This window comes from Mus caroli, unplaced genomic scaffold, assembly GCF_978045245.1.
Source record: "Mus caroli unplaced genomic scaffold, Mus_caroli_1 scaffold_13, whole genome shotgun sequence".
Classification (NCBI taxonomy): domain Eukaryota; kingdom Metazoa; phylum Chordata; class Mammalia; order Rodentia; family Muridae; genus Mus; species Mus caroli.
Genome location: NW_028227268.1, coordinates 15,731,216 through 15,751,426, shown reverse-complemented (window position 1 = coordinate 15,751,426; position 20,211 = coordinate 15,731,216). Strand labels below are relative to the sequence as shown.

The following is a 20,211-nucleotide window of genomic DNA, read 5'->3' as shown; positions in this document are numbered from 1 at the left end:
ACAGAGACGAAGAGAACACATTAGCTCTCTCTTACCATGTGGGTCCTGAGGATTGAACTCTGGTCATCGGGTTCCATATACACCATTTTTCGCTGAGCTACCTTGTTGGTTCAAATTCCAGTTTTCAATTTCTCTTTCTCTCTGCTCTCTGGCTACCACAAAGTAAGTATCTCAAATCTCCCCCCCTGCTCCCTGCCACAATGTTCTATGTGTCCACTGCCCAGGAACAACAGAGCCAAGTGGCCATTGCCTGAAAGAACCCTGAACTCATGACCTAAAATTCTTTCAAAGAGAGTAAGGACCTCTGGGAGATCTGTAAGTCACTCAGGGACCATCTTTGAAAGACATCGTGGGACTATGTTCCTTCCTCTTTGCTTCCCAGCTGGAAATGTGGCGGACCCCTATCCATGAATGCTTCAGCCACTGCAGAAAGGTGCGATTATATAATACTACAGAATCGTGCATTTGAAACTGGTTAAAGGGCCAGGCAAGTTCAGCTTCAGTTCTTTGGGAACACAAAGCTGTGTCAGGTGGCTGCTTACTGCAAGTTACAGATGAGTTGGAGGCTTGCTTGCTCTCCTTGATGTGCAGCAGCTTGAGGCCTTCAATGGAATAAGCCATCTGTCTGTCCTCTGTGCTTGTAGCAGACACAGAGCATCCTCTTCCCTGGCTGTGTCCTGCACTCCACTAAAACCTCTTAGTGACGAAGAATCATCACCCAAAATTTCTTCATGTCTGTAGCCTCAACTAGCAAGTCATTTACACCAGCAGGGAGGTTTTGTTTTAACAAGGAGGAAGTGTGAAAGCCAGGCGCTAGGGGCGGGTCCTGGGAAACCAGCCAGCTTGGTTCACTCAAAAGCAAAGGATCTTGTCCCCATGGGTCAGTTTCACAGCCTATACAGGCTAAAGCTCTGACTCAGCAAAGTCACAAATTAGATCTTAGGAGTCCACAGAATCTTCTGTCTGTGAACAAATGCCAACCAAGAATGCTGGGGTCTGCTGGCTCTGGAACAATTTCTCTTGGTGCTTTTGTGCCTCAATTTCTTCAAAGCAACCCCCCTCCCACAACAAACACCCTCCCCACCAGATCAGGTTTCTCTGTGTAGCCCTGGCTGCCCTGATCACTCTGTAGATCAGGCTTAGCTGAATGCAAAGATATTCCTGCCTCTGCCTCTGGGGGTACTAGGACTAAAGACATGTGCCACAGTGCCTGCCTTCAAATTAACTTTAAAATATCCTGCCATATGTTTTAGAGGCATCTATTGTAGACATAAATTGGGGTAGACATCTGTATCAGTCAGCATCATATTGTTACAACGAAACACACTGGTATAATATATGTGGGTTTTTTCTTTTATTATGTGTATACTTCTGTGTACATCATGCAAGCCTGGTGCACATAGAGGTTAGAAGAGGGCATCAGATTCCCTGGAAATGGAGTTACAGGTAGTTATTAGCCACCATGTCAGTGGTGGGAATTGAACCCTTGTCCTTTGGAAGAGTAGCTAATGCTCTTAACCAATTATCCATTTCTCCAGCCCTGCTGTACTGGCTAGTTTTGTGTCAACTTGACACAGCTGGAGTTACCACAGAGAAAGGAGCTTCAGTTGAGGAAATGCCTCCATGAGATCCAACTGTAAGGCATTTTCTCAATTAGTGATCAAGGGGGAAAGGCTCCTTGTGGGTGGGACCATCTCTGGGCTGGTAGTCTTGGTTCTATAAGAGAGTAGGCTGAGCAAGCCAGGAGAAGCAAGTCAGTAAAGAACATCCCTCCATGGCCTCTGCATCAGCTCCTGCTCCCTGACCTGCTTGAGTTCCAGTCCTGACTTCCTTTGGTGATGAACAGCAGCATGGAAGTGTAAGCCGAATAAACCCTTTCCTCCCCAACTTGTTTCTTGGTCATGATGTTTGTGCAGGAATAGAAACCCTGACTAAGACACCTGCTGACCAAACTTAGAAAGGAAAAAATATATATTTAGTTCGGTTTTAGAGGTTTAAAGTCCCAGATGTGGGGGAGAGGAGGCATTGGTTTAGCTTCTAGGAAGGACGGTGTATAGCAATGGTGGACACATATGGTAGAAGGAGTCACCTCTCAAGACACTAAGCAAAGTCCTACAGTCTCTTTTGAGATGGGAAAGGACAGCTGGGATGTTCTCACATATTCTCTACTCTAAACACACACTTGCACTCCACCCTGTAGAGAGCAATCGGGATATCTATGCTTATCACTGGCTCAGCGTGGGCACACTGTTAATGGTTTGTTTATTCTGAGTTGACCCCCACCCTCTTTTCCCTTGGTGGGTAGAGAAGTATCTTAGTTAAGGTTTCTATTGCTGTGATGAAACACCACGACCAAAAAGCAAGTTGGGGAGGAAAGGGTTTATTCAGCGTAACACTTCCAGATCATAATCCATCATTGGAGGAAGTCAGGACAGGAACTCAAGCAGGGCTGGAACCTGGAGGCAGGAGCTGATGCACAGGCCATGGAGGGTGTGGCTTCCTGGCTTGCTTCTCCTGGATTGCTCAGCCTGTGTTCTTATAGAACCCAGGACCACTAGTCCAGAGATGACACCACCTACCATGGGCTGGGCCCTCCCCCACTGATCAGTAATAAAGAAAATGCCTTACAGCTGGGTCTCATGGAGGCATTTTCTCAACTGAGGCTCCTTTTCTCTGATGACTCTAACTTGTGTCAAGTTGACACACAAAACCAGCCAGTGTAAGAGGTGACAGGTGTATACACTGTTTTAGCAGAGTGAAGAAGAGCTAAGTAAATAATATACAACGAACCACATGCAGAAAGCAGGGTAAGGTGTTGATCAGGACGGAGAAGGCTAGAGTTTCACAGTAAACTGGAAACTCATTGGCCGAGAGCCCAAATAAGAGGCTGTGGGTCAGTCTGGAATCATGGGTTACACAGATAATTTGTAAAACCATCGAACAAGAGTTTGTAAATAACAGGCACACAACGGAGATTGGTAGCTACGGTTGGTATCTGTGTCCTTGTAGCCTCTGTTCAAGGACACAGTGGCACCTGTACTTTTGCAGGGGTTCTTGGAATGCCCAGTTCCAGGATCACCTTCACTCTTCAAGGGGCAGGGATGGCATATATTCTGGCCAATGTTAACTTGTAATGGGAAAGCTTGTGGCTATGGGGTTATTAAAAAACCTATCAGCCGACGAAGGAGTTGGGTTTAGAAAGCCGGGTCCCTGGGGGAAAGACGGTTCAGTGGCTAAGAGCACTCACTGGTTCACAACTGTAACACTAGTCCCATGGGATCTGACACCCTCTTCTGACCTCTGTGGTTATTTCATATATGTGGTATACAGACAAAACACCCACATACATAAAAACAAACTAAATAAAAACGGTTTAAAAAAAAAAGGAAAGCTAGGTCTCTTTGTCTCCCTTGGTCTGGACCCCAGCCTCATTTCAGGGGAGTCCCACTGCAGGGTGAGGGGTCAGATCTGCATCCAGGCTGGTCACACCAAGAACAAGCCACTGCAGGAGCACTGGGGATGGACAGCACACGAGTGCCACCTAGTGGTGGAGAAAGTAAGCATCCTGTCACCACCTTCTCTAAAAGGCATGAGAATTACATCTCTGGGCTGGGTGGCTGCCCCAACATTCCTTTGTGTTCAAAGGTGGGTTGGGATGCAGACGAGTCCCTGAGAAACTGTGTGTTTTGAGACAGGATTTCACCCTGTAGCCCAGGCTGGCCTGAAATTCACTGGATAGCCTAGGTAAGTTTAGACCTCATGGCAATCCTGCCTCAGCCTCCCAAGGGTGTGAGTCACCAGGCAGTTTGATAATCTTAGTTTTATTTGTATATGTGTTTTGTCTGCATAAGGGTATGTATACATGAGTCCAGGTGCTCACAGAAGCCAGAAGGTGGTATTGGGTCCCCTGGAACTGGAGTTATGAGTGGCTGTGGAATATGCCATGTGGGTGCTGGGAACTGAATTGGGTTCCTCTGGAAACCAGTATGCTCTCTCTCTGGGCCCCCGAGGGACTGTTTTTAAGGAGAATAATATAGACGTAAAAGAACACATCCATAAACATTCAGGAACTGAAAAGCTGAGAAGAGGCCATGCAGACATGCAGGAGGTACCTATGAGGACCAGGCTGGACTTGAACTCCTCCTGGCAATCCTCTTGCCTCAGCCTCCCCCACCCTCTTTTTTTCCCCCTCTGAGACAAGATCTTACTACACAGCCCTGGCTGACCTGGAACTGGCTATGTAGATCAGGCTGACCTTTAAACTCACAGAGATCTTCCTGCCTCTGCCTCTGGAGTGCTATGATTAAAGGCAAATATGACCACGTCCAGCCCCTTTTCTATTTCACGGCTAAATAAAACCAGTGAGCTCAACTGGAAACTAGAAGGGAGGATACACTCTGATACACTCTTTCCTTTGGAAGAGCCCAAGACTGCATGTTTGGCGTGGGGAAAATCCAACAAGCACAGGGTTTACACAGCTTGTTTGCTCTTTTTTTTTTTTTTTAATTATTAACTGAATCTTTTCTTTTTATTTATCTTGTATACATGAATACACTGTCGTCACTGTCTTCAGACATACCAGAAGAGGGCAATGGATCCCATTACAGATGGGTGTGAGCCACCACGTGGGTGCTAGAACTTGAACTCAGGACCTCTGGGAGAGCAGGCAGTGCTCTTAACCGCTGAGCCCTCTCTCCAGCCTGGGGTTGTTCTTTTGTTTTTTAAGCCAGTGAGCAGCTGCAAATAGAGTCATCCTTTGTGGTGGGGCCTGGCAGCGCCCCTCTTGCTGTGCTGGAGACTACCACCTTGGTCGTTTACAGGGAATGTGATCTCTCACTGTGGAGGGAGAGACAGTACTGGACCCTGGCTTTCCCAGACTCCTTTGCTCCTCCCAGACTACTCATGCCTGTTACTCTGGAACTCCGTGGAGATCAGGATGGCAGTTCCTGGAAGTAGGGGCCGGGTGACTGTAAGGATATGGTAGAGTTCTGGGGCATAGACCTGGCCTCCCTCCCAGCCTACTTGTCAGTTGCCTTTCTAGCTGCCCTGAGGCCAAAGGAATGAACTACTTACACACTCTGTAACCAGAAAACAGAGGAAGGGGAGGTGCCCAAATCCCCTTAAGAGCACACTCGAAACTACCTGACTGTCCCCCTCCTTGTACCACCACCCAGGACTAAGGTCTCTACCACCTCCCAGTAGTGTCCTCTGGGGACCAAACCTCAATATGCTTTTATGGGTCATGGAAAAGGTTGGTCTCTGTCTCCTGATGTGGCTGGGCTCAAGATTTAATACTTAAAAAGATAGGACCACCAGTCTCAGGACCTTCTAGGCTCCTGAGGCATGATGTAGGAGGGATGGTTAGCATCTCCAGTGTCTGGCAAGATGTTCTGAGGCTAGTGAGATCCTGGGGTGTGCGCTTTGTAAACAGCCCTTGTCTTGGGGCAAGAGCCCTGGGAGCCTCCATGACTTCTCTGGACAGGAGGAGGAGAGGAAGCAGAGGGAGATTCTAACTCGACTGCAGGCTGCATCGGCACATCTCGTGGGAACATGGCTGTCGTGTGAGCTGCTAACATGGTCCAGGTTGGACGGTCTCTCTTCCCTAGCGCTTTTTAAAAACTTAGTTATTTTATTTATGTTTCAAATGTTATCCCCCTTCCCAGTTTCCCCTCCACAAGCCCCCATCCCCTCCTCCCTCTCCCCCCCTCCACTCACTCCTGCCTCAGCAGCCTAGCATTCCCCTCAAGCCTCCACTGGACCAAGGGGCTCCCCTCCCAGTGATGCCTGATACAGCAGTTCTCTGCTACATATCCAGCTGGAGCCATGGGTCCCCCTGCGTACTCTTCAGTTGGTGGCTGGAGTTAATCTTCTCTCTTCCCAGGTAGCTTAGTCCAGGATCCTATTCACTTGGAAACCTAATTCCCACTCTGAAGTAGGTCGGTCCCAATGGGCTACCTTCCTGAAATTCAATAAACGGTGCTTCAGGAAATTTCCTGCAACATTTCAAAGCGGTCTTTTCTTCAACAACCCCCAAGGAGGATGTTCTAGCTCTGGAGCCTACTGCAGATGCCAGCTGTTCAGGCCGAGCAGATGTTGTACCTCTGACGTGGGTGGGTCTGGCTCCTTGCTCTGAGCGGCACTCTAGTCTTTAAGAAACAAGGCAACTCCCAAATCTAAAACTACCTTTATTTGTGGTTGGCTCAGCATAAGTCGCCTTCATCAATGAGCAGAATTATAAAACTGTACAAGAGGTAAAAAAAATAGGCCGTTTAGATAATGATCCTCATATCATGAGCTTTAAAAATACACATAAAAGTTGTACAATCTGGCAGTTTATAAAATATAAAGCTAAAAAGAATATTTTAGTTTCCACAAAGAGGAGTGAATCACATAATCAGCACATATCAATTAAACAATTAACTGTCCACAGAGAAGACACATGGCACAAGATTTTTTTTAAAAAATCATCTAAAAATTAACATTTTACCCAGACCAAATTATTCACCCTTTAAAGCCAAGGCTACCATAAGGTGGCAGGATACAGTGTAACTTTTCCTTTTCCAGTTTTAGAATGGTCAGGGGTATTGTCCAAAATAGATCTGATGTGCTTTAAGCAAGTGCAATTGTAACCGGATATACTTCAGAGTAAAAATTAAATAAATATAAATAGATTCAATAAATATGTCATTGCAAAAAGAACTACACAAGGTCTTCGTGTTGGGATGCCACATAGCTGGCTGGTAATGCTTAGGTGAGTGGGGACTCCCCCGTCACAATTTTAGGGACAACTGGGAAGGAATACTATACCCAAACACACGGGGAACAGGAGAGATGGGGCCACAGGACTCTGGCAAGCAGTGTGGATAAGGCTGCTCTGGGGGGGGGGGGGGCTCAGCACAGACGGGCTTCGGAGGCTTTCTAGTAAGTACAGAAGAGACCGAAGTGCCAAGAGCAACCAGATTTATGCACGGAAATTCACTAGTTCAACATGAAAACCAAGATGGGAGGGGAGGGGAGGGGAGGGGAGGGGAGGGGAGGGGAGGGGAGGGGGGAGGGGAGGGGAGGGGAGGGGAGGGGAGGGGAGGGGAGGAGGCACTTTGGCTTAAAAGAATTCAGACCTCAGGTGGAGGTCTGATAACCTTCAGATGAAGCTGATGTCAGGCCCCAGATGGCCAACACCATGGCTTCCAGACAAGAGGGATGAGCAAGGACAGAACTGCTGGAAAATCAGCCACAGAGCAGGGTGAACTTCAATGGCTCTCTCCAGGGTAGCTACTGCTTGCACTCCTGGCTCTTGCTACACCTCTGGACCATGATGATGAAGGCAGTGGTGAACACGGAGCAGACCCAGAAGCAGACAAAAGAATCCTGGCACAGCTGGAGAGTGGGACCAAAGCCCTGCAGATGACAAGCAAGGGCCAGCACAAGACAGCTTGCAGCCAGAGATGGCTCTGCAGCAGTCACAGCAGCAACCAGCTGATTAGCCTTTTACTTTGGGAAAAGGAGCTGCTGCAGCTAACTGAATCGCATGCACATAAAACCTCCACAAAGTCAGGTGGACTGAGGAGAGTCTCGTGCCTATCCTCAATTTGGTGGAAACCACTCAGCCATATCCAGTGATCTCTGACCTCCATCCTCTCTGTATTGCATCATGGGAAGAGCCTGTGGCTACTGCTGTATCGGGAGCAGGGGACACCTCTGCAATCAGAGGTTCACCTTCAGTCTCGAGATGGCCTAGTGATTTACCAAGTGACACCTATGTTCCCAAAAGTGCAAGTGCTTTGGTACCTAATGAAACGGCACACTTCCAAAACTGAAATTTCAATACAAGACAAGGTTTAAGCAAAGACAACATCACAGACACAGCTCAATTCCATGCTAAAGCTGAAGATGCTGTACTTGTAGACAATCTGCAGCCTCTGGGGATGTGTAATGCTACAGAGCTGCCTTGACCCAAAGCCAGCATCTCCGGCTGAGCATCCAGACTCACAGCGCTTTCATGACACACTCAGAGGACGGGCAGAAAGTGAGCTGATCAGACCTGACTGATTCCGAGATGGGACAGTTTTAAGGCACAAGCAGGGCAAACCCCAAATATACACCCATCCTAACCCCTAGAGTTTTCTTTCTGCCCTGACACTGTGTGCTGCTGACTCTCAGGAGGCTTCAAAGGCAGAAGTCTTCCTGTATTCTTCCTCTTTGTCCCAAGCATCTCATGTCCCACCTAGCTCTACACAAAGTTTTCAAATAAATATAATGAACACAGGACTTTGAGAAATTTGATTGATTAGAAGCTGATCTGATAAACGGCAAAGACATTTGAAAAGCTGACTCCATTCAAACTGGAAGGTAACACAAAGTTGAGCCTTTAAAAAACTTCAGCACTTCCCAAAGGGGAGCTCAGGCACGAGGAGCAAGGCGAGCAGCAGCCCCCAGTGACATTGGTTCCTCTTCCTCACATTGGTCTTGGCTGTTACCTCTCAGCCACTGACAAAGGGCTATGCTAAGAAGTGAGCAGGGAGCCACACATGGGGTTGAGGTTCCAGGGTCTAAACAGGGTCACCCATGAGGTCCAAAGATGTAGGAGGTTAAGAAAAAGTCCTCTTTGGCCACCATGAAAGTAAGAAAATCAAATTTTACAGCAGCAGGGGAGCTTTGGGTAAGTGGCCCTGGTACCAGCATACCCAGAAGCCCTCTTAGGGGACACAGGGGCAGGACTCCAGTCAGTGCAGTGCTGCTGAGGTCACTGATCGCCTCAGCTCCCCATGGCTATACAATAGAAACCGTGGCTGGCTCCAGGGATCCTACACAGATTCCCCCACAGACCCTGACTCCAGGAGCCTCTAAGGCTCCTGGAAGGGAGAAGACAATAGATTCTGATTGGAACTAAAATTAAAAACTAGGCCTAGAGAAACATGGTACTGATGTAATGACTTTGACATTAATACGTTTACAGTGTTGCTAGAATGTCTTCCTCTTCAGCATTACACAATGGTCTACATTCTTGAGGGAATGGTGATTTTTGGTAACACATAATACAGAAGATATATCTTGCATTTCTTCTTCACAAGCATCAAGCTACATTTAATTTATTTATGCAAATGTAGCTTTCTGCAATATGATCAAAATTCACTTATTAAAACCTGCCAGGAGAAACATAAAAGCTGGCCTACAGAGTCTGTGGTAGCCTGACCTTGGCTCTCTACCCCCAGGGCCTTGATTCACTGATGCGCTAATCTGCTGGCCTCTGGGGTAGAGGGACCATATCACTCACCTTCTAGTTCTGAGCGTCTCTGAGTGACTGGGAAGCTCCCTCTAGTTGCTCCTCTCTGGCCCTGACAACCTGTCTCTGTCCCTGTCTGGTCTTAGCTGCCACCTGGTGGCCAGGAAACTCATCTCTGGCCCACATAGCCAGGATTCAACCTATCAGGGGCCACTATTTAGGTCACTGTGCTGGGCCAGCACCACATCCAGAACTGAGTGTCTGCTTCATCTTCCAGACCCACAGCACATGTCAGTGTCCACAGCATTGCTAACTAGTCTCCAGAAGCCACTCTCACAACTTGCTGCATGAGGCAACACGGGCTATCAGTAACTTGGAGGTGCCTCCTATCCCCATGTCAACACCTCTGAACATCTCTTTCTTAGCACCCCACATCTCTCAAACCATTTCTATCAGAGGCTGCACATGCTATACCCCAACCAGGCTGCTTCCACCATGCAGGCAAAACCGGATTCTTCCACTCTCACTGAAAGGCCCCCCAAAATGCCGTCCCACAGGAATTTTAGAAAGAAAGCGAAGTGGAAGCAAGCTCATCCGGTGAAAGGCTGATGCTGTTCTCTTTGCAGCCTCTGGGATAGGCCACCTTCGCAGACGTTCTTCACTACAAGGTTTCAGGGCCACATCTGCTCAGGTCTCTGTAGTCACAGGGACCATCTTCCCCTGCGTCCTAGGATCAGCGGTATCCTCTTCTGGCTGCAGATCAGCAGCTCAAGGCACTTGATTTGAGAAGCTTAGTCTTCCTGCTAATCCCAGAGGCAACAAACTATGACTGCAGAGATCGGGCCCATGGTCATTGTTGGGGCCACCAGACCAGAGGGCTGCCCTAGCTCAGAGGACATCTGGAATCACTGGAGGCTGGGGTTCTGTGGGCTCGTGCCAGTAGTAGGTCTGGAAGAGTCTCTCGTGTCTGCACAGCTCCATGGCTTGGTAGGTGTGAGAGAGGAGGTGGGGGAAGCGGGAAGTGAAGTAACGCACAAAGTCATCTGGGATGGAGCCCAGCGTCTCTTGAACCTCCACAGGGAGCTCCCGGTAGTGGTGTTTCTGTGAATGAGCAGAGACACAGCTTTAACAGCCAGGCAACAGTGCTAAGGGCTTCTCTGTAAGGAAAGGACACGAGATGCATGCACCATGGTACATCCCAGTTGTCCTGTAGCCTTTCTTCCTCCAGAAGTAAAGCTCCAAGCAGGTAAGGCTTGGCTTAGGGAGAGTAGCTTTAGCTTCACTGGGGTACAGGCTGCCAGGAAGAGAGCACAGGCCTCCTATGAAGGCCGTGGGATTGGAGTGTTTGTGCCAATAGGCTTGGAGGCTGCTTCTGTGACTGAGGTCTGCCTTGTGTGAAGGCTGCTTGGTGACAGCACAGGTCAAGAGCATTCCTAGGGCTCTAAGAGGACACAGAGGAACCGTCCCAGATCACTGAAGACCTGGCCTTACACAGGAAAGTAACCAGGGGTTCCTATTAGAGAGTATTTATACACTGGCTGTCAGCACACATACCCCAAGACTAGCCCTTACAGCTTAACCCTGCATTCTAGTCTTTGGAGAGAAATTCTGAGGGAAGACATGGCCTTTTTACTTGGTTGTGGTGGCTAGAATGAGAATGGTCCCCACAGGCTCATAGATTTGAAGGTGTGGTTCCCAGTTGGTGGACCCAGGATTAGGAGGCGTGGCCTTGTTGGAGGAGGTGTGTCATTGAGGGTGGGCTTTGAGGTTTCAAAAGCCCATGCCAGGCCCAGTGTCTTTCTCTACCTCCAGCTTGTGGATCAGAATATAAACTCTCAGCTACTGCTTCAGCCCCATGCCTGCCTGTCTGCCGCCATGCTCCCTGCCAGGATGGTCATAGATTCACCCTCTAAAACTGTAAGCAAGCTTCCAGTTAAAATGCTTCTTTTGTTCATGGTGTCTGTTTACAGAATAGAACGGTAACTAAAATACTTGTCAAACCCAGCTGAGACTGCCCAGATAGGATCCATTGTAAGAAAAAAATACACAGAAATGAACATAAGCCATCAGTCTCTGCTGTGGCCACCTCCCCTCCCCAAGTCCTCACAAGTCCTTTACCTTGTTTCTCATGGCTCGGAGGAGATCTCTGACAGAGCCACCTTTGTACGTTCTGAATTTGCGCAGATCTAGAAGAACATAAAGGGATGCATGGTTAAGTAGGTACATTTTTACAGAGAACTCCTGGGCTCTTGCAACTGAACTAAAGTGATACAAACTCTCAGTCAAGACAAAAGATGCTACCTCTTGGACCTAAATAAAGGTGGTGCTCTTCTGGAGTTCAGCATCTTAGAGCACATCGTTATCACCAGCCTGTCACTAAGGGACAAACGTAAAACTGCATCGCTTTGACCAAGCCCACAAGGACATGCTCAAATAAGTCTCAAATCCAAGAAGAGGGATTTGGAATTCCAACAGCTGGAGCTGCCTTGTCTACATCAAGTTCTCAGAAATAGTTGCAGCTTTCAAAATGTCTCCTCCTGCCTTTAGCATGGTCACCTGTCTGCAGGGGGACAGTGATGTTCTCCCGCCAGTCCATCTTGACCACAGCTCTCCCGCCTCTCTCCAACTGCCGTACGATTGGACCGTCTAAGGCCTCCTTTTCTATTCGGTCACTTACATCCTGTGAGGGAAAACAGGAAACAGGTGCTGGTCAGGGTAGGGATTTGGGGTTCGTCCACGCTAAGCTACAGAGCAGGCACTGGAGTGTGAGCTGTAAGCAAACTGACATTCCTCTTAGGTCTAAGCTGCAGGCTCCTCAAAGCTTCAAAGCCTCAAAGCCGCAGGCACCTACCCTGATCCACTGACTTTCCCCCTGTGAGCAGATTTATCCCTCACTCACTGGGACAAACTTGCAGAGATCCCTTCTATGACGAGAGAGATGTTATAGAGGTGTACCTGTATGCAGGGCACACATCCACCTCTGGAAGTTCACACTCACACAGAGCACATTTACAAAGAGCTACAGGTACAAAACACATTTTCCAGGGAGCTGAAGCATAAAGGGGAAAGCTTAATTCATTCTGCGCTTCAGATATCCTTGAAACAGGGCATCTCAATGGCTAGCCAGAAGGTCATAACACCTCACTTGAGCACTAGAGAAGCTATGAAGAGCCCTCTTTTCAAGAGCACTGGGTGGTAGGTGTGGGATCTGGCCCTACTGGGCTTCCAGCTCTGTAGGAGGGAAGGGAGGGTCAAGAGTGGGTAGCCTATGTACTAGCCTTCAGAGCCCCTGCCAGTAATAACGGCTATGAGATGGAATGATGAGCCCACACATCAATGCTGAGCCCTTGGAAGAGTCAGTTACATAGTACTTTGATAAAGGAAAAATCAGACTGGATAATTTTTCCTTTTTTTTTTTTTTTTCTCCAAGACAGTCTAATGTAGCTCAGGCTGGCCTTGAACTTGCTACATAGCAGAAAATGACTGAACTCATCGTTCTTTTGCTTCTACCTCCAGAGTGATGAGATTACAGGTTATGGGCTACAGGTGTAAGCTAGCATGACCAGTGTACTGGCTGAATTTCTATTTGAACTTACAGGGAAACGCCTCGAAGAAAGGCTGGCAGGATGGGTCAGCAGGGGAAGGTACTGGCCTTCAAGCTTGATGATCTGAATTTTATTCCTGAACTCAGATGATGGAAGGAGAGAACTGATATTCACAAAAGCTCTTCTGACCTCCACATATACACCAACACACAAACACACACACATAAATAAATGTAAAACCAACTACTTTGCAGAGACTAGACTGTTAGACTCTCCTGGTGGGCATGGTGGAAACATGTTTCAGAGTTGCAAAGTAACTAGTTAGTCACAGCTGGTTGATAGAAAAGAAGCCAGCCATCTTTGCCAGATATACAATTTAGATACACTAACTCTTTCATGTGAGGTTAAGGTCTTCATATATATTTCTGTTGTCTGTTTTGTCTAGTAACCTAGACTTGAGAATTTTCATGTTATAACCTGTGGCATACAGTGACCAATTGTGCTGCTGAGCTGGAATAAGATACTGGACCCTTTACCCCAAAGACATTTGAATGATCACTAAGCACCAGGACAGAACAATGATTACAATTATCCAGAAAGTCCTGCCTTCAAGGAGCATATGTTCTGGGCATCTCTATAGCCAAGGCCCCTGCCAAGCTCCAGACTATGTGAGTGTCCATTCTAAGTCGGGTGCTTCCCAGGAGAAACTCCTGCTGCCCCAACCCTACTCTTCATGACTTACTCATCTCATGCCACCTAATACCCACAAATAGTCTATACAAAGTCACTTGATAATGTCACAGAACCACAGCCCTGTCACTTGCCAAAGGAGTTCTGAGCCACTGACCTTAAATTTTAGCCCCACAGTATATACTAAACAAAATGAGATTTGAGAAAAAGACAATAGAAAAAAAAACTTAAAGAGATGTTTGAATTTATGACACTGAATGGAATTATATGGTATTTGAGATTTGCTTCAAAAGACATCTCAATAGTTAAGAGCACTTTATGCTCTCACAGGGGACTAGGATTGGTTCCCAGACCCCTTCCGGCAGCCTACAATCATCTGTACCTTGTTTCAGGGGAGCCAGTACTCCATGCTGGCCTCTGTGGATACCAGGGCAAGTATATGCTACACATTCATACACCTGTCTCTGCAAAGTAAGTATACACTGACACACATCAAGAAGAAATCTTTAAAAAGTTATCTGGGTGTGGAACAGCATAGAAATGAACACTTGCTAAAACTGGAGGATGGAAAGAGGAGCTCTTTGGAGCACCAGTGTACCTGTGTGACCATTAGGGATCCCCAGATATAAAGTTTAACAATTAGGGCACAGTTAGGGGCTGGAGAGATGGCTCAGTAGTTAAGAGCACTTCCCACTTCCACAGAGGACCTGGGTTTGGTTCCTAGCATCCACACGGTGTCTCACAATCTTCTGTAGCTTCCTTTCCAGGGATCTGCCACACTCTTCTTAACTCCACAGCCACCAGGTACACATATGGTGCACAGACACACGTGTAGGCAAAACATTCATAAATATATATAAAAAAATCTAATCTTTTAAAAGAAATAAAAAATTGGGTACACTCATATGATAGAATGTTATAGTCATAATTTTATGTATATGTTTTAAAAAGCAGGATATAACACTATATATAGTTTGATCCTAATTATACTACTATTTATATGAAAACATTCAAAATATGACAGTAAATTTCAGTTGTCAATAAGACATATGCCTGAGCTGGGCGTGGTGGCGCACGCCTTTAGTCCCAGCACTCGGGAGGCAGAGGCAGGCGGATTTCTGAGTTCGAGGCCAGCCTGGTCTACAAAGTGAGTTCCAGGACAGCCAGGGCTACACAGAGAAACCCTGTCTCGAAAAACCAAAAAAAAAAAAAAAAAAAAAAAAAAAAAAAGACATATGCCTGGGTGGGTCTGTGAGGGTAGTTCCAGAAAGGATTAGCCTAGAGCAAAGGGCCTCCCCCCAGCACAGAGAGCACCCTCTGCCAGGTGGGCTGCTAGAGAGAGGTCTTAGGGAAGCAGTCTTGCCCGATGGCCTTTGCTTCTTGCTGTCCCATTCTGTTGCTGCTGTCATCCTTCCCTAGCATTAGAACCCTGCTCCTTCAGCCTTCCACTGTGGCCTAAAACCAGGGGGTCTCTAATCTTCCAGGTCTTCAGTGCAGACTAGCTGCTGAGGCAACCCAGTTTTGTGGACTGAGCAGCTACTGGCTCTCAGTCTCCCCAGGGTGTAGATGGTCATGACTAGACTACCTAGCCTGCACTGTGTGAGCCATCCTAGTACATTCCCTTTACACATAGAATCTACCAGCAAATGTCAATCACATTTGTCTTGGTTGTAGACTATAAGTCGTTGGTTTTTCTCACTGTCCTTTTTACCTTTTGAGAATCTGGAGGACATTAGGACTTTGATGGAGAAACAGACCCAATACCTGGAAAAACTGGAGCTGCTTCTCCAGGCTCCAGAAGAAGGGGTGTTTCAGCACGTGCTTTGCAGAGGGACGCTGCTGGGGATCCATTGCAATCATTTTCTCTATCAATTCACGAGCAATGACGTCCTCTAAAGAGGAAAAAATAAACCCATTATTTCCAACTTATAACCAGATGAAATATCAGAAGCCTTACAAATGTATGTGGTCCCCTACAGTTGTGTGCTTCTGTTACATATATGCGTACAGGTTTGCATGCAGGCTTACAGAGGTCAGAGTCTCTCACTGAACTTGGGATCACCGATTCAGCCGGCCTGGCTGCCCGGCAAGCACTGGAGCCTCCTGTCTCTGCCTCTCTGTCCTGGGTGTTAGGATCCAAACTCAAGTCCTCATGTTTTCCCGGTAAGCACCTTACCACCTGCGCCATCTCCCAAGCCCCTGCATGCCCTTTGATACCACCTTCTGCTAAAGGAATTGATTGTAATAAAATAATGAAAAACTCACACCAAACATCAGTTCATAACAGATGTTCACTATGTGGCTTGTGAAAAGTAGTGACTAAAAATATCCCAAACCTGAGCTGTTAAGAGGGTGGTGGGGTAAGCCTGGATGGTTAGATAGATGTTCAAAGTAAGGTGAAATGGGCTTGTAATATCAGTACTCAGGAAGCTGATGCAGGAAGATCATGATTTTGAGACAAGTCTGACTTACCCAGGAAGACCTAGGCTAGCCTGAACTACACAAAGAGACCCTAATTAAACCAATTAAAAAAAAAAAACAAAAAACAACCCCCCCAAAACAAACAAACAAAACGAACAAAAAAAGATGAATTTGAAAAAATGAGACTATTGTAAATGTATGACTGAACCCCATCCCCACTTCCACCAGGGGCCAAGCAGCTCAGACTTACCTGGAACTCTCTGTGTATCCTAGGCTGATCTCAAATTTGAGATTCAGCATCCTAAGTTTTAGGATTACAGGTATGTTCAACCACCCATATGTATGTATATATGTATGTATGCATGCATGCATGTATGTGTAGGGGAGGACATGTATATGTGACACAGCACACATGTGGAGGTCAGAGGACAACTTGTAGGAAGTTAGTTCTCTCCTTCTACCATGTGAGTGGGTCCTAGGATTAAACTCCAGTCATTAGGTGTTCAGGCAAATGCCTTTAGCCATTGAGCCATCTTGCTAATCCCTCAACTACATCTTTTTGTTGCTGTGCAGTCTTGGCTGTCTGAGAACTTACTATGTAGATCAGGTTGGCCTTGAATTTATAGATTTATAGCACATGCCTCTGATGTGCTGAGATTAAAACTGTGTGCCACTATTCCCAGATCCACTTTTATAAAAGTAAGTACACATATCTAGATAGGCAATTAGAATAACACATACAAAGGAATTGACAGCAGATACCCATCTCTGTATAATGAAAATATGGGGGCTGGAGAGATGGCTCAGCGGTTAAGAACACTGGCCACCTGCTCTTCCAGAGGTCCTGAGTTCAATTTTCAGCAACCACATGGTGGCTCACAACCATCTGTAATGAGATCTGATTTCCCTCTTCTGGTGTGTCTAAAGACAGCTACAATGTACTCATATAAATGAAATAAATAAATCTTTAAAAAAAGAAGCCGGTTGTGGTGGTGCACACCTTTAATCCCAGCACTTGGGAGGCAGAGGCAGGTGGATTTCTGGGTTCGAGGCCAGCCTGGTCTACAGAGTGAGTTCCAGGACAGCCAGGGCTACACAGAGAAACCTGTCTCGAAAAACAAAAGAAAAAGAAAAAAAAGAAAGAAAGAAAAAAAAAAAGAAAAAGAAAAAATATGGGTCTTTATGCTAATGTGTTTTTCTACAATGCATAAGGGGAAAACTCATAAGCAAAACAATTATTTCATTTTAATCTTTTCATACTGTGGTGCTTTGTATGACTCAGCACTTCCTGAGGTCAGACAGGCAGTGTGTTGGAAGGTGCTGCCGGCCAGACCACCTGCTCACCATGCTTGTCTGAGTGGAAGCAGTCAAGGTTGCAGGCGCCCAGGAGGATGTTGGCCTGCCGCTGCAAGGATTTGCCAAAAGGATGGTTGCCCTCAGAGATGACATAGTAAAAGACACAGCCTGCAGAAAAGATGTCCACCGTGTAGGTCTGAAAGAAACACAGAGTCGGATGTCTCAGATAGCCGTCACTTCACTCACAGCCCTGACTTCACTTCAGCCCCTACTGATCAGTGGCTAATGAATGTGAATTGTCCAAAACAGCAAGGGGACACCCTGAAGTATTGCCCTAGTGTTCCGATTAATGTCAAGGTCATTGGCTTATGGGCTGACAATCTGGGATGCTGGCTCTGCCAGGTGCCACAAGCTAGTCACTGATCAGGGTGCAATCTGCCATCACACTCATCCTTGGCAAAGACCTGTAATCTATTCTTGCCTGAAACATTTCTCTTGAATTTACACAGTTGTTTTATTTTGTTTTTCAAGACAGGGTTTCTTTGTGTAGACCAGGCTGGCCTTGAACTCAGAGATCCACCTGCCTCTTCTCTGGAATCTAAACAAGCCTCTAGTCTTAACTTCTAGCTTACAGAAAATGCAGAGAGCTGTGAAGCGATACCATGAGGAAACGAGCAAGCAGCTAAGAGTGGGGATTAAAGGGCGTCTCAAGAGTAAGCATCAGAGAACAGAACAGGGAGGGAGGCTGCGGGGATGCGGAGATGCAGTCCAGTTCAGCACTTGACGGAGTCCTGGAAGACAAAACTGGCTGGGAAAGCCTTGGGGGTTTCTGGGGGAATGCGAACATGGACGAGTGTTAAGAAATAGGACAGGGAGATGCTGGTGGCTCGGGTGTGGCAGGGAGGTGGTAGGAGAGGGTCTGTCCTTAGAAAACAGGGCTGCGGCATTTAGTGGTGAGGGGCCAAGATATCTGCTCCTTTATAAGTACATGGCATAGCCGCAGGTAAAGAGAGGAAGACAGACAAATGTATTATGTATTAACAGTGGCTTGGGGTGGAAGTACATAGGTCTTAATATTCTTCCAGTTTTCTGTATGTCTAGCAATTGTTAAAATAAAAGTCTGGGGAAATGAAAATTGGAGGTCTGCTCATTGTAGACAAGGCCTGACTCTCCAGGTTCCCAAAGGAAAAGAGGGTACAAGTGATGGAAGGGTTGGGAGAGACACTGTTCACACCTGTCTGTCTTAGAACATGAGACGTTTGAAGGGATGTCATTCTGTAAGCAGATATGCCTGGCACCCAAACCTTGGAATATAATGGGCTGGTGCTGTGGTTTTCTTTAAAAATATTGCCATTTACTTACAGGGTTGTCCTTACAGTCTTCACTCAGCATCTCTGGGGCGATCCACCCTTCAGTGCCAGGTACCCCTGAACGGCGGCTGAAACTGTGCCTGCCCACTGCCAGCTTCTTGCAGAGGCCAAAGTCAGAGATCATCGCCTTGATCCTGCCATGTGCGTTGGGCATGGAGAGGAGAATGTTGTGGGGCTTCAGGTCTCTGTGAACTAGGAGAAAACCCCAAATTCATCCATGCTTACCATGAGTGACCCCAGCTTCCTACATGGGCTGTGGATCTTTGTCAGCTTCCTAAACACCTGCTGTCATCTTCAAAATGTTCAGTGTTCAGTTACCTAAGGTTTTTCTCAAATTCCTGCACAACCTGTCAAGAGACCACTTACATACCCCTTTCTCCTATGAAGGTCAGGAAGCCGCCCTAACCTGGGGCCTTTTAGCCTGGCAAAGAGGATACGCTTACCAATGTTGAGAGAATGCAGGTGTGCCAGGCCTGAGGTGGTTTGATGAAGCAGGGTGATGGGCTCTAGGCCAAGGTGGGCAAAGTCCTTCTGCTCCACATACTGTAAGAGACACACATTGGCAAGGTCACAGCATATAACCTTCAGAACTCTGTATTTGTGACTGGTGTTCAAGTGGATGTGTATGTATGTATATATGTATGTGTGTGCATATACATATACAAGTTTAAGAAGAGTAAATAAGGCTGGAGAGATGGCTCAGCGGTTAAGAGCACTGACTACTCTTCTGAAGGTCCTGAGTTCAAATCCCAGCAACCACATGGTGGCTCACAACCATATGCATAATGAGATCTGACACCTTCTTGTGGTGTCTCTAAAGACAGCTATAGTATACTTACATATAATAATAAATAAATCTAAAAAAAAAAGCATAGTAAATATATACTTCCTGAACAAATGCCAGTTAGTGGGAAAAGAGGCTAGTGGCTGTGGCAAAGCTGTCACTGACCCTGGGTACTAGAAAGCCAGCTAGACCCACCTCTTGTAGGGTGGCTGCACACAGCTCAATGGCAATGTACTGGAACTGCCGGTCCTTCTCTGTGCAAAAGTAGCGGATCACATTTGGGTGCTCGTCTGATTCTCGAAGCAGCTGGACCTCACGGTCGGCAAAGCTAAAACACTCAGGGAGGATCCTCTTCACGGCCACATCTCGGTTGTCAAACATACCTCTGTAGGACAAGGAGTAGCTGAGTCTGTTAGTGCACACTGGGCTGTAGACATGAGATCAGCTCTATAAGATGCCACTGCTCCTTATTCCAGTATCAGCCTCCTCAGCTTCCAGATCCAGAGGCCTTGGCCAACCACCAGCAACTCACAGTTGCTGTCCTGACTAGTACTAAGTCAACTTGACACAAACTAGAGTCATTCAGGAAGATGGACTCCTAACTGAAAATACAGCTCCCTAAGATTTGCCCATAGGCAATTCTGTAGTATGCTTTGTGAATTGGTGATTGCCCAGCACACTGTGAGGGGTATCACCCCTGGGCAGGTGCTCTTGGGGTATAGAAGAGACAGGCTGAGCAAGCCAAGAGGAGCAGGCCAGTAAGCAGCACTTCTCCATGGCTTCTATTTCGGTTCCTGCCTTGAGTTCACATCCTGACTGTGATGTGGAAGTATAGTAGAATAAGTCCCTTCTTCCCCAAGTTGCTTTTGGTCATGGTGTTTT

At 46.9% G+C, this 20,211-nt stretch overlaps 1 protein-coding gene across 1 annotated transcript in view; it reads right to left on the bottom strand.

The window, feature by feature from the left end:
• Positions 1 to 7,065: 7,065 nt before the first annotated feature.
• Ern1 (endoplasmic reticulum to nucleus signaling 1) overlaps positions 7,066 to 20,211 on the bottom strand; it is a 93,099-nt gene continuing 79,953 nt past the window's right edge. Inside the window, exons 15-22 of the mRNA XM_021175571.3 lie at positions 19,525 to 19,714; positions 18,989 to 19,088; positions 18,538 to 18,737; positions 17,224 to 17,371; positions 15,223 to 15,350; positions 11,780 to 11,903; positions 11,342 to 11,409; positions 7,066 to 10,324 (exon numbers count right to left, since the gene is read on the bottom strand). Coding sequence (XP_021031230.1) covers positions 10,112 to 10,324; positions 11,342 to 11,409; positions 11,780 to 11,903; positions 15,223 to 15,350; positions 17,224 to 17,371; positions 18,538 to 18,737; positions 18,989 to 19,088; positions 19,525 to 19,714 — 1,171 coding nt within the window. The 3' untranslated portion in view covers positions 7,066 to 10,111. The remainder of the gene's footprint in view (positions 10,325 to 11,341; positions 11,410 to 11,779; positions 11,904 to 15,222; positions 15,351 to 17,223; positions 17,372 to 18,537; positions 18,738 to 18,988; positions 19,089 to 19,524; positions 19,715 to 20,211) is intronic.